This window comes from Falco punctatus (genome assembly GCF_963210335.1).
Source record: "Falco punctatus genome assembly, chromosome: 2".
In the NCBI taxonomy this organism is placed as follows: Eukaryota; Metazoa; Chordata; class Aves; order Falconiformes; family Falconidae; genus Falco; species Falco punctatus.
This window is the reverse complement of record NC_137581.1, coordinates 12,067,091-12,081,221: the sequence shown is the minus strand read 5'-3', so window position 1 is coordinate 12,081,221 and position 14,131 is coordinate 12,067,091. Positions and strand designations below refer to the sequence as shown.

Here is a 14,131-nt window from a genome sequence, read left to right as displayed (position 1 = left end):
TCCAAGTGATGATTTAATTTTGGTGATCTTCTGAACTCGTGCCTGGTTCAATGCCACTGTTTTGGACTTAGACTCTGTACAAAAAAATATCCCTTGCTTAATAGTTTCATTATGTACTTTGCCCACACACCAGCTGGAAAGTGTTTTCCTCACAATCTAGTCAACTGTTTTGGCATCGAACCTGTCCTAAGTGCCAGCTGGGGAATGGTTTCCCTGCAGCTTGCAAAACTGCCTTAGAATGGACATTTTCCCTGGGCTGGCTGGAAACAGAAGCTTTGTGGTCTGGTGTCTCTATCTGACACTTCTGATAGAAAAAAGGATGAGAATTGGTGTTTATCAGATTCTCCTGAAAAAAACTCTAAACAATTCTTTTCACAATTAGCAGTTCAAAAAGGAAAACTCTCAAGCCATGAAAAACCAAAAGCCATTTACTTAAAATTCCTGTGAAGCGTAAGAATTTTAAAAAAGGAATTGAGGTCAAACACCCAGGACTATGTGGTTTTCACTGTTCTTGAACTACTGGGACACAGTTCCTGGGACCTTGGTCAGTGAAGGGCCGCACTGCAATTCCTGTTTCCCAGGCAGGCTATTACTGTGGTGCTCCATATCTACAGTGAGATTCTGGAATATGGAGACAACCTTCCAGGAGCCACATCTCTGATAGGAAAGGATGTGTGTCCATTTCTGAAGTGGACAGCAGAACCAGGATACAACAACCACAAACTGTTGGAAGATGATTGTTGGTATCATGATGCCTCTTTGCTCCTACTTAAGGTGATGAGTAGCAAGAAAATCGCCTGTTGGTTCCCCCAGTAAATGCTGAAGTCTTCCCTCTTCCCTCTTTCCTTTTTACAGGCTCAGCTACACATCCACAGTTCAGGATCCCCTGGGTACAAAGTTGCATGTATCTTATCACAGCTGGACACAGAGATGGCTACAGTCCATTCCTTACTAATCTGTTAGTTCCATTATTCAATGATGATGTGGTTTCATGGTTTGGAAGAAGGTCTGGAAAATAAATGCTAAGTTTTTAAGTGGGAAAAAATAGTGGCCTGTAGTGGAGGCCTAAGGATGAATAGAAGATACTAAGAAAAAGGATAAAGCTCCAATTTAAAGAGACATATAAAATCAAAGAATTACAGACAGTTTTTCCTAAGAAGTTGCCTTAGGCAAGTGGGATTTATCCCACTTGTCATGGAGGTTGGTAATCTCCAGCCTACAAAGACTGAAAGAAAGAATGCTATGCTATTACTATTTCATTTCAAGAAAAATAAGAATTACAGCAGTTGTAATTTCTGTTCCTTTTCAAATACAGTAGCTAACACATAGAAAATAGTTGCTGCAATTCCTCTAATTTGTTCTATCAATCAAATGCCATAGAAACTTGATTTGTCTAACAGCACTTAAGGCAGTAAGTTTGCAGGCATTATGGAAATATATTTAAAGCACAGTGCCCTTACAGAAGGCAATATGAAGCAGAGTGACCCAGTTTAGAAGGCAATGAGCTAAAATGTAGAAATTTCTCTCACAGTCACATAATGGCAGGTAATTATCACCATTGTTATTAGAACAGAGATATGGCCCAGGAGGGGATGTTCATTCTCCACAAAAACTGCATTTATGTTAGGATAAGGTATTTCCATTTTTGCTGGGCTGGCACTGTATAAAAACACTGATAATAACAACCGGAGCAATCTAATTTTTGGCTCCTCAAAGGCTGCATTTGGTCCACAGATGGATTTTTGAGAATATATGTGTTATAGGAAAATAGTTACTTACTGATAATTTGATTTCTTCTGCACTGTAAACAGGGCTTAGTAAACTGCCTGTTCTGTCCTCTTCAGGAAATGGCTCACCAAAGCCTGAAGGATGCCCCAGTGGTGGCAATAGAGATTTATAAACTATTTTATTTTCACAACCTCTGTGAAGTGCATAAGAAGATGAAGTGCTATCACTTTTTGAACAAGTGATATTGCCTTGGCCATACAAAGCGGGACTACGGTTTCTGTGGTATCCACTGGCTGTGAACCCAGCAGTCTGTTGATGTTCCATTTCCCATGCATCTTTCTTTTGGAAAGTTCTAAAAGAGAGAAAAAAAAATCAAAGTATGAAAAGCAGTTAAAACTATAAGCTATCACAGCAAAGCCAAGAGGGTTTTTTTTATTTGCTAATGCATTTTTTATTACCTAGCTGTTCAAAGTGCTTCACACAAGCTATAGGCATAAGATTAAGGATTACCAAGTTGCAGCACTTTATCAGCTTTCCACCTAGGTTACTGTAAATGTCTGAGTGTTCATTCCCTGCCTGCCTCAGCTGTGACCTAAATCACACTAACCCTTTCACTGGAGTTTAAGTTGAGTAACATTGCCATATAATTGTGGCAGGACAGGAGCTAAAACACAAACTCACTTCAGGTATTTGAAGATACCAATAATCCTTAAGTATTTGTAACCCATCATCCTTTGCCGAAGTTTATCATCCCTTCAGCTTTTCAGTAGACGAAGCTATGTAAGCACTCTTCACCTGTGTCTTGATAACTTAGCTTATAGTATAATAGGAGCTCAAGTGAATTTAACCACACAAACAGAGGAAATGAAATATGAAAGTGTACGTTAGATGGGAAACAAAAGTTGTTATTAGTGGCTGGATAATTAATTTTCATGTAATACCACCCTAAAAACAACATTCAAATAGCTGGAATTTAAAATAAACAGTTAAATAAGTTAAATACAAAAATAGTGCAGGAATCTTTGATCCTGCATTTTTACTGCAATACTAATTTTGCCACTGATTTAATGATAATATATTGGAGATTAATATGAGAAGTAAAGCAATTTGTAAAATAAACTTTTTAAAAACAATTGTACAAGAACAGGCTTTTGTAACAGTAAGTGAAATCTTCAAACTTACAGAAGAATTTGAAAGTATTTTATTATTATGTTCCATAGCTCTTGTATCCCACTTAACAGTGATCAGAATGGATGTGAAAGCATATATTTGTATCCATTTGTAGTTCTGTAAAGCAAAAACTGTTCTGGTTAACAGCAACTTAAAAAGCAAGCTGTTTTCTTCCCATTCAAAATATCTTCTTTTCCTGACAGTTAACTGAACAATTCTGAAGCCATGTTTATAAAAACAGAGAATTTTGTGGCTAGCTTGTCCAGATGTCTGCTGAATTGGACTAATTTTCAATTGCATCTTTACTTGTATTATATACCAAAACATGCAAAAAAAAATAATTTCAGGTTTTATTACATTTATGTTATGATATTTCTGACTGAGGTAAAAATTTCAATAGTACTGAGGTCTGTGCTTATGATAAAATTGAAATTTTAGTCTTGGGAGGTAACTACTATATTTAAATATGGTAGCTGTTTGAAAAGATCCTATCATTGCAAATATCCTAAAACACTTTACTAATTTGAAATGCAGCTATAAAAGCTTTTAAAGATCAAATTATCTGCCACTAAAATGTAATTATTATAAATATTCAAGCTGCTGAGATCAAAGGAAAAGAACTTTTTTTTTGCCAAGCACAGGGAAAGGGCAGTGTTTTCTGCAGAAAGATTACATTGCCATTTTCTAATCTTAATTTAAATACTTGGTGTTGGTAGAGGCTGGCTGTGCAGTCTTAACGGAATCTGCTTGCACATAACCCCTTGTGCTCTGGTTCTGGCTGGGATACAGTTAATTTTCTTCATAGTACCTGGTATGGGGCTCTGTTTTGGATTTGTGCTGGGAACAGTGTTGATAATTCAGGGATGTTTTAGTTGCTGTTGAGTAGTGCTTATACAGAGTCAAGGCCTTTTCTGCTCCTCACTCCATCCCACCAGTGAGTAGGCTGGGGGTGCACAAGATGTTGGTAGGGGAAACAGCTGGGACAGCAGACCCCACTGACCAAAGGGATATCCTGAAACATATGGCATCATGCTCAGCATATAAATTAGAGGGAAAGCTGGCCAGGGGCTGCTGCTTGTGAATTGTCTGGACATCAGTTAACAAGCAGTGAGCAACTGCGTTGTGCATCACTTGTTTTGTATATTCTGATTCTTTTATCATTATGATGATGATGATGATTTTCACTTCCTGTTCTGTCCTATTAACTGTCTTTATCTCAACCCATGAATTTTACAGGGTTTTTTGCCTATTCTATCCCTCATCCCACTGCAGGGCAGGGAGTGAACAGCTATGTGGTGTTTAGCTGCCTGCTGGGTTCAACCACGACGGCCCTGAAACATGAAACTGACTAGTCCATAAATGGACTGTGCAGAACAACTCAGAGAACTAATGAAGAACATATTTTTCTCAGATTATAAAAGAAGTAGTGATTAAGATACTCCGAATGCTACAGGAAAGCAAATTGTAAGCACAGTGCTATAATATTATTAAGTATATATTGTAACATAAAACTCTCTGAGAATATTCACCAAACATTTCCAGCACCTAAAATGTTTACCATTTACCTTTATGGGGGCAGAGTTTTCTCCTTTCTTTCATGCTTCTCTTTAAATAAATAGACTCTACTCTTTGGCACAAGATAAAACTTCCCCTCGCCACCGCCCCTCCACCCCCCATAAAGTCCATTCCATCTATCGTTTGGATGAAGGATATTGTGAAAAAAACTGCCACAACTGCAGATAGGTGGCATGAATAATAAAATCACAATATGTTTTTCATCTTCTGTTCTGACCTTTTTGGAAGTAATTTCCTCTGTAAACCCACAGTAAAGTCTATGTGATCTGTGCTCTCTTTTCCCCCAGAACTGCTTCTCTGTGTATTTAATAACAGTTATTACTGTTGTGTTATAGCTTACTTCACTAAGACCAGAATTTTCAGACTTGGGTGCCTACAGTTATGGTAGCTTTTAGATAGCAAACCCAGATGCCCCCCTCCAAAAAAGGACCAATTTCTTAAAGGAACTCCACTTCCTGCTGTCATTCACAGGATTGCTGGGGCTGTTTGCTATCTTGGAAAAACATGACACTTACATTTAGGTGCTTTGATATGAATGCTATGCCTTCACTTCAGACAGATTTCACAGTTGGGGTTTAAATTTCTGCCAGTTCAGTGCAAAATAATATCTAAGAACCGAGTTCTACTTTGAATACAAATGTAAGTTAAGCAAATATCTGCAAATTTGTAAAAAAATGTCCATTTGTTAGCACTGGCAATGCAAATACACTATAACAGCAGCTGAATAACTTATGCTTTCAGTGGTTTTACTGTCATAGAGTATTTAACATATACACATACTTCACAAAAATAGTATCACTGTTGACATGGAGACATGTGGAACAAGAAGTGAAAGAACAATGTCCTCGCAAAGGGAATTTATACAGACAGGATTGATTTTTTCAGACTCTTATGTAAAATCAACCTGGTCCCTATGCGATCAATGACTTCAGTGGTGCAAAACAAATTCCTAACACAGCTTGTGCTGGTTGACATACCTCGTCTTGAGAAAGAAACCAACAGATTTTTAATGACCAGAATGTCTTCAGAATTCGTGTTGTTGCTTTTACCTTGCAAGTGTAACTGCTAGCTTGATTTTAAAAATGGTTTAAAAGTATTTTCCTGAAGAGATTGTTTTCACTGTTTCCAGTTTATCTATTGCAATAACTGATACAGTGGTGAGTATGGCTATGACTGTGTGACCTCCAAAGTGTAGCAAAAACCTCTTTAAGACAGATATTTCACTGTCAACACAGGTCCTTTGAGCAAACCCCAGCTACTTCAGCAGGCGTTTATTCCTAGCCTTTACCCCTCACTTTTGCCACATGGTAAAAGTGCACTTCAGCTTGACCAGTCACCTATTTTGTGTATATTTTTATGGTAAGTTAATAGCCTTTCTTTTGGGAACTCACACGCATGTTTTAATTTTGGATGAAACAGGCTAAAGATACCACTTTCATCAGAGAAAGCCCTCTTCACTGATGAAAAAATTTAAGTCAACTGTATGCGTCCACGGTCTAAATAAAGGAATGAAATCTTGAGGGTGGGGAAAGCTTATGTAAATGGCAATTAGTAGTAAGTCAATTATCATATATGAGAACAGCAATCAATTAAAGTGGTTATAAGTAGGATGGGGTCACAGTCCTTCTTAGCAAAAAGACGCTGCTCCCACATATCTTAGGTTTGTAATATTTAGAAATTCCCTGTATTCTGAAAGAAAGAAGAAATCATACCTCTTTCTAAATTGCCAATATAATTTCCTGCAATTTCCTGTATTTTCTCTAGAGGTCTCCTATCTACCTAATGGCAGTGCCCGTGCTTAGGATTCTAGTACTGATTGTATGACGTGACTGAAAAATATTATAGAATATACTTGGTTAAAGAGGTTTTTTTACTTTGTGCAAACTTTTCTAGGTTTTTGAATACAAATGGGAAAAACAAATAGTACAGCTTCTGAAAATTACTATTTTAAACACACACACATACCCCCATGCACAAACACTGTTTTCTAATTTTTTACTATGTAAAATAAGTCTTTGTGCCCTTTCTCCAGTGCCATAATTACCATGGAAACAGAACTGCAAATTAAAACAGAAGTAACATGGTTTATGCTCACAATAAAATAAAACATACCCCAGAGTTTAACTCAACCAGCATCAATTGCCTGGTTTATCTGCATACATTTGGTGGTTGAATATTTAATTTCAGTTTTCTGATAAATTCTTGAGGTAGTTCCCTGTTTGGGAACAGAGAAATGATAGTGTAAAGAGGGCCCACTCTTGAAAAGACTGGCTGGCTGGTGTGTATCTACAGTACACGTGGAATTTGCATGTCTTTTGAAATCTGTGTATGCATTTATTTAGCTGAATAGCTTTTCATTTAGGAAATCAAATGCATGTTTTAGATCCTGAAAACCAAGCTCAATATGACTGTTTAATCAGATTAATTAGAATAATAAATTAAATTGTGTTCAGTAGTGTGGTTGAGATATCTGTTGTGAGAAAGCTTAGCTCTCGCAGGTTTCTTTCTCCCAGTTTTGGTTTAATTTTGGTCTTCAATTGCTATGAAATCAAACTCCTGCAAATTACCTGCATAGTTCTATTGTCTCATAGACTTAAAATCTCATCAATGAAATTTCAAAGTTCCTCATGTACAGCAAGTGTAATTCCTGAGAAAATGGGAAACAAATCTTACTTTTTCTCATTTAAGAAGAAGAGTGGAAGCATAAGCAAAAATTGTGCTGACCAATTTTTGGTGAAATTATGAGACCTACAGGTGCAGAATAGTCTGTATCTTGGTCTGTAAATATTTGTTTCAGCAAGATCTTCAACATAATTTGAAACTTAGTAGAACAGCCATATCTGCCACTTGCATTTATATATGTGTGTATTATGTTATGCATATATATGTACATACATGTTTTTTATATATATATATATTTTTTTTTTTTTTTTTTTTACATAGACATGAATACTACCTTCAACACTAAACATCATATTTAAAAGGAAATTTTAGGCAGGAATGTAGCTACATGTAACAGGATATTTTTCTATTTTGTGGAAAGAAAATTACTTTAAATTTTGCCAAAGACTAAATGTATGAGTTTGAAATCTTAACCTGTACAGTTCTGGCTCTCATTATTTAAACTTTGCTTCACTGTTTTACATCAGTGCTGTCATGTAAGATCTTTATTATAAATGATCAAACATTTAGCTTCTATTAATTTTTATTCTCTTCTACTGTGAAATATTGTTTAGCAGGGAGTTTAATTTTCTTTTTATGCCTGCAATGCCATGATTATAACATGTTTGAAGGTAATTCAGTGCTTCACTGTATACAGGGAAATAAGCAGGAAGTCATCACTATGTTTTCTATGAGTCTGAGTATTCTTAAGTCTCATTATTTTTCCCTAACAAGGACTTCATTACAGTAATGATTTATTCAGGGCATCTGAAATTATGTTTCTTTTAAAAATCAGGTCACCCAAGAACACCAAAACTAGACAAAGCATTAAAATACATTTAATGAAACTTCCAACAAATTAAACTGGCAGGACACAAAGCTTATCAGCAGGGGTTGTAGTTCAAACTGCTTATTAAGGTAACCTCCTGTGGAGCAGTTTACCTCTCATGTTGGTTTTTATATTCTTTCCTTGTCTTGTTTTTATTTGGCAGTAAAAATACATTCTGTCCTGTTTTGCAAAACCTGGAACTAAGAATAACTTAAACAGCACATAAAAAGTTTTTAAAGTTGTTTCGTGTGACAAATACTAAAATAATGATACAACATTTCTGGGACTTCATTCATTGCCAGATTCAATTAGCCACTCAGAAAAATGTAGGAAATTCTTACAAATATACTTAAGTCTGATATTTATGTTGGTGGGAGTTCTGAATGAATTGAAACAGAAAAAACCTGAATAGTTTGGCCCAGTTAGATGCTTCCAAAAAACTTACAGGAAGTTTCATATATGTGTACATTCTAAATATTACCTTTCTTCCTTTTCTTGCATCTTTGAATTGGTTTGGTAGCTGTGCTCTGTTTCTCCAATTGTATCCATGTGACCCAGTATTGATGTTTCTGTGTCATTTTGTAGTTTAACAATACTATTTTGTAATCTTACATTCTCATGTTCCAGTTTGTGAATGGAAGCTGTGAAATTTCCATGTTCTTTGTTAGATAAATCTATACTCTGTGAAAGGAGATAAACCCATCATAAATAGTTATTTTTTCCACAATAAATGGATGTTAGGATTTTTAACAAGCAAACACAAAACAATGTTCTATGCTAAAGAAAGGCCTAGCTACCCTATATAATCATGCAGCACTTAGAGCAAACCAAGAGAATTGCCTCCAGAAAAAAACCACTGTGGATAAATGGGAGAGAAGGGATAACAGCCTGTATAACACAATAAAACAAATTAAAATTTCTCAACTAACATGCATTCAAAATATTATTGTTGTAAATTCATCTCTTGCTTTGTAAAACTCATGACATAAAAGCAACCATAACAGCTATAGCTACAGACTGTATTGCTCCCTCCAGTAACAATTCCACCAAAAATAACAAGAAAAATCATAGAAGTTCATTACTATACTGGATACAGGGTATGTCTACAGGCACAATTTAATATCTGTGTCAAGATACACTCACCTTCTGTTTCAGAAGCAGTAAAGTAAAGCCACATTAGCACAGGGCTCTCCATCTGTGTTACTAAACCCTGCTTCTCAGTTGGGTTAGCCCACATAGTACACAAGTCAAAATGCTGAAAGCGCAAGCAAGTCATGCACTGCAACCAGGGGCTAAAGAGGTCCATCCACTATGATATCAAAAGGGGAAGGTGGAGATTACCTCTGGAAATAGACTAGCCAGGATATTCCATTCCTTTTTTGTCCTATCACTTTTTCCATGAAGACTATGCTGCACACCTGAGCTAGCTAACTTGGAACTACCCCTCTGCAGAATACTGCATTGCATTGTGTAAATTTATTTGCAATAACAGTATGCAGTCATCAACAGAAAATTCTCAAAAGATTTATCAGATTACACACAGAAGACTAAAACCCCATACATTTTTATTAAGTTGTGCTTTCCTATATTTCTAGATTTACCTTATTGTTTTGGAACCGTACTGGCTCTGGCTGAGCCCCACAGCGTCCCTCATAGTGCTGTGCTTGTACCAGTAGCTAGAAAGGGGTGATAACACGCCAGTGCTCTGGCCACTGCCCAGCACTGCTCACAGCACCAAGGCTGTCTCTCCAGCCTTCCCCCCTCACCAGTAGGCTGGGGGTGGGCAAGACCTTGGGAGGGGACATAGCCAGGCCAGCTCACCCGAAGTGACCAAAGGGATATTCCGTACCATATGACACCTGCTCAGATATAAAAGCTAAGAGAAAGGGGGGTGGGGGGTGGGGGAGGGGCATTTGTTATTTACAATGTTTGTCTTCTGGAACAGCCACTATGTGTACTGAAGCTCTGCTTCCCTGGAAGTGGCCAAGTATCGCCTGCTGATGGGAAGTAGAGAATAACATCTTTTGTTTTCCTTCACTTCTGTGTGCATGACTTTTGCTATTGCTTCATTAAACTGCCTTTATCTTGACCCACAAGGGTTTTTTCCATCGTATTTTCTCCCTCCCTGTTTTGCTGAGGAGGGGAGTGATAGAGCGGCTTGGTGGGCACCTGGAATCCAGCCAAGGTCAACTCACCACAGGAACCCAGTAACTCATCATTATTAATCATTTGGCTCTCAGTATACTGCTAGCACAACTGGGCTCCTGCACCTGAAAGCTTGTCTATTGCTTGCACTGACTGGTCTGATGTCACCTCTTCCTGTAAACCTTGCCTTCCTTAGCTAGTTTTAGGGGACATTTATGAGCCAAGCTGGCATGGAAGTGCCAGAAAGTATACGAAAATTTAGTATTTTGTGCAAGGATGGGAGGAGGAGGCTCAGCTATGTCTCCCAAGTGGAAATGAGTGGCAGAACACAGGAAGAAGGACAGTGCTAAGTCACCTTACCACTAATAGCTCTAGAATGAGCAGTACAGTTATAATGGCATGAACCCTAAAACTGAGCTGGCACAGCTACATTGTTTTTGAAATCTAAACAAGTAACCCTGCCTGATGATCCATTACACCACACTGACTTAGGCTGCTATTAGTTTGAGGGATCTGTGCTCTGCTGTACTGTACAAACACATCTGTAAAAAGCTCTCTGGTCCCTTCAATCTCAATATAAAATGACTGACAATCTGTTAACATTTAGATCCTCACAATAATTAGTAAAGTAGGAAAGAATTATTAAGTCCACAAACACCTTGGTATATGTAGTGACCTTGGTATAAATAGTAACTGAATATTACAGTTAAAATTCAACAAACACATGATATGTACAAGGATTCTTGTCAGACAGCTCTGCTCTTCTCAGTCTTCATGAACAATATCACTGTAGAGAAGAGCTACACATGCATACACACATCCATCTATGTTTCCACAATAATGTATCATATGTACACATATATATACACACACATAATAGTGTATATGTATATCTAGGTAATACATCACTGATAGACATATATGCTATTTTAAGGGTGTGGAAAAATGTGACATTTTTTCATGCATTTCTCAGTCTACAGTAAGACAATTAACTGGCTACAAATCCCCCAGAGATGTATTTACAAGCAACATTCCAGTGTTTTTTCTAGTGGTAGACACAGTAACTGCAGATATTCTGTAAGCAAGGAATGTTTTGAAGCTTCTCGTGGAAGTCAACATATATAATATTTATTATATCTGTATAAACTATAGATCTACATGATAGTATGGCACATTTTTTATGAATTAAACTTTAAAAATCCCTTGTTTGGAGAAAAATAAATACTAAACTCTGAAAATAAGATGGGTGGGGCCAAAATAAATATTTTTTTACACTTCTGTTTAAATATCGTATGAACAAAGAGGTGAAATAGTAAAAAGGGGACATATTATTGTATCTTTGAGAATGAAGATGATTTAAAAAGAAATATTTTCTAAAGTAAGTGACATCACTTACAAAAAATAGGCTCCCAAAACCGGTTTAGAGTCTAGACAGTTACTGAAAAATTTAGCTTACTTCTAGTTTACTATGATTAAAGTCAGAATTATTCCCAGCTGTACCCATCTTCAGGCTGTGTGTGAATACCATGTGGTTTTGGTTATGTCACGCACCTTATTTTATTTATTTTACGCAAGCCAGAAATCTCTAAACCTGCCATGATCTCAATCTACATTGAAAATACATATAAATAACTAATCTGCATATTGTACAGATTAAAAAAATTACCGTGCAACTTTTACACTCCTGGTTTTCTACCATCGCTTTCAAATGTGTGTTTTCAGATTTGATAACTTTGTATCGGAAATCCAATAACTAGGAAAAGATTAAATTCTTAGTTAAATACAAGAATGTTACTGTTAGCTTGAATTAACACTGAGTATGTATAGGTAATTTTATATGTATATATAATATATGTATAAAATTTTAATTTTACAAAATATACATTAAAAATTCTGAAACTAACTATAATACTTTTTTTTCAAAAACAGCAATACTAAAGCAGAAAGAAGTCTTAAACAATCTATACAAGATATAGAACTGCAATGCCTCTGATTTTATTTACATTTTTGAAAGAAGTGGTTACTTAGGAAAATAAGAGTTCACATCACATGCAATTATGAGATACAAAGAGGGACAGATTTTTCAGTCTACTGAAACTGGACGAAATCCTAGTCATGAAGCCTAGGAACAATATCCACTCTTAGTGATACAGTAGGGAATATGGCCTGGTAAAGAGTGCCACACACTAGAAGATGTCTCTCATTTTCCCACACCAGCTTTCCTATTAAAAGTATTAAATGGATCACAATTTTTAATATGCAGTGACCCTCTCAGAAAACCCAGAGATACCCAGAAACCTCTCAATATGAAGGTTTTCATATTTGATTTACAAAATTAAGAAATGAAGATAACATTTGTTTTTAAAACAAATTTGCCATTAAAAGACTGGTATCTGACAGTTTTCAGCTTTAAAATTACCAGAATTTTCTAAGCAGATTTGTAACGTTCTTGGAAAAGCTTTAAAAAAACCTGAAAAATTAGGAAACGTTCTAGATGTTCTAATAAATGGTTCTAATGATAAAGAAGCACATATATTAACAACAAACTGGAAGTTTTCAAGATCTTTTGCATGTTAAAATGGTAACTACATTTGATGGTCCGAATGAACTGCAGTTTAGATTTACAATTGACATTTACTGGTGCTTTCTTGTTCCAGTATCAATTTGGCTGTTTTAGTAATACTTCACAGATATTACAGCACTGCTGATGAAAACTACAGCAAGAAATGTAAATGTCCTTTTTCACAGATAATGTATGTCATTATCAATAGTGTGGAGTAAAATGATCTAGGCTGGTTTTTCCTGCTTGCATACCTGTTGTTTTGTTAGCAATTTGTCTTTTATCTCTAACTCCATTTTTAACTGTCTTTCCAGAAGACTAGCTTTCTCCATGATAGTTGCTATAGTGATCTCCTTTTGATGAAGCTCTTCTGTCAGGTCAGAGATTTCTGTCTTCATTCTTTCCTGCTCAGAGCAACGGGACTGCTCCTCTTGATAAACATGGTTTCTTATCTGTAGCAAATATGTTTCAAAAAGAAAAAATGTGGTGCAGTAAATATGATTGCATCACTTGCTACATATCAGTGACTTCTTTTGGTGTTGCTTCCAAGACACCAACTCTTCTAACAGAATCAGAAATTTTTGAGATTTTATAATAAAATGTCTTAATGAGTCAGTGCACATAGCTTTATTTATATTTACATCTTTTTGCAACCCTTGCCTTGTGCTTTCATTTGCCTATTTAATATTAGAAATGAACAAAATACAAGGCATTTAAATTAATATTTTAAAAGAATGTAATAAAAATAATGTTAATTTTAGGAATTGGAATTTATGGCAAAGAACATCCAAGGAAATAGCTATTCAATAAACCTAATTTATTTATATTGCTCCTAAATTAATTTAGGTTTAAAATAAGTTTAATGCAGCCTAAATTAACTTAGAAGCAATATAAATACATCAATGTAGAGACTCTTTAATGAGAAACTATGTTAGAAATAAAGAGTATATATGGTAAATCACTTCATGAGAATTTTTCCTGTCATTATATATAAAAATCAAAGTCAGGCTTTCTGCACTATCTCCTGTGCAGAGCTCTCCAAAGAACCAACACAAAGATCGTTTTCATAATCTTTCTACTATAACCAACAATTTAGTACCGATAGATTTTTTTATTAGGTAAGAAACAAAACTACAAAACCCAGCATAACAACCTTTGAACCCATTTCAATCATTGCTTGCAGTACTGTACACGATCAGTAACAGATGGCATTTCATTTTTATTTATGCAAACTACACAGAAATACTAGAATTGTAAACAAATACATGTAGATGCAAAAACCCTAAGAGCTAGATCACGCCTCATGTGCCAAAATTGCTGCATCCAAGTCACCTGCATCCAATCAGAGGTATTCCTGCTTACATTGCTACTCAACAAAACCACAACATGCCTGTAAGAGGATTTCTTGAGCATCCTCTACTCCCAAAGTGTTTTGGCCTGCCAAGCCATATGCCATTCCACAG

The 14,131-nt window shown here is 36.0% G+C and overlaps 1 protein-coding gene across 1 annotated transcript in view; it reads right to left on the bottom strand.

Annotated features, from left to right (window-relative positions):
- Positions 1-14,131, bottom strand: part of DEUP1 (deuterosome assembly protein 1) — a gene marked incomplete at its 5' end in the record, with an annotated part of 36,349 nt that overhangs the window by 5,079 nt on the left and 17,139 nt on the right. The window contains 4 exons of the mRNA XM_080376079.1: positions 1,780-2,080; positions 8,445-8,644; positions 11,775-11,861; positions 12,923-13,120. Of these exons, the coding sequence (XP_080232205.1) occupies positions 1,780-2,080; positions 8,445-8,644; positions 11,775-11,861; positions 12,923-13,120 (786 nt within the window). The remainder of the gene's footprint in view (positions 1-1,779; positions 2,081-8,444; positions 8,645-11,774; positions 11,862-12,922; positions 13,121-14,131) is intronic.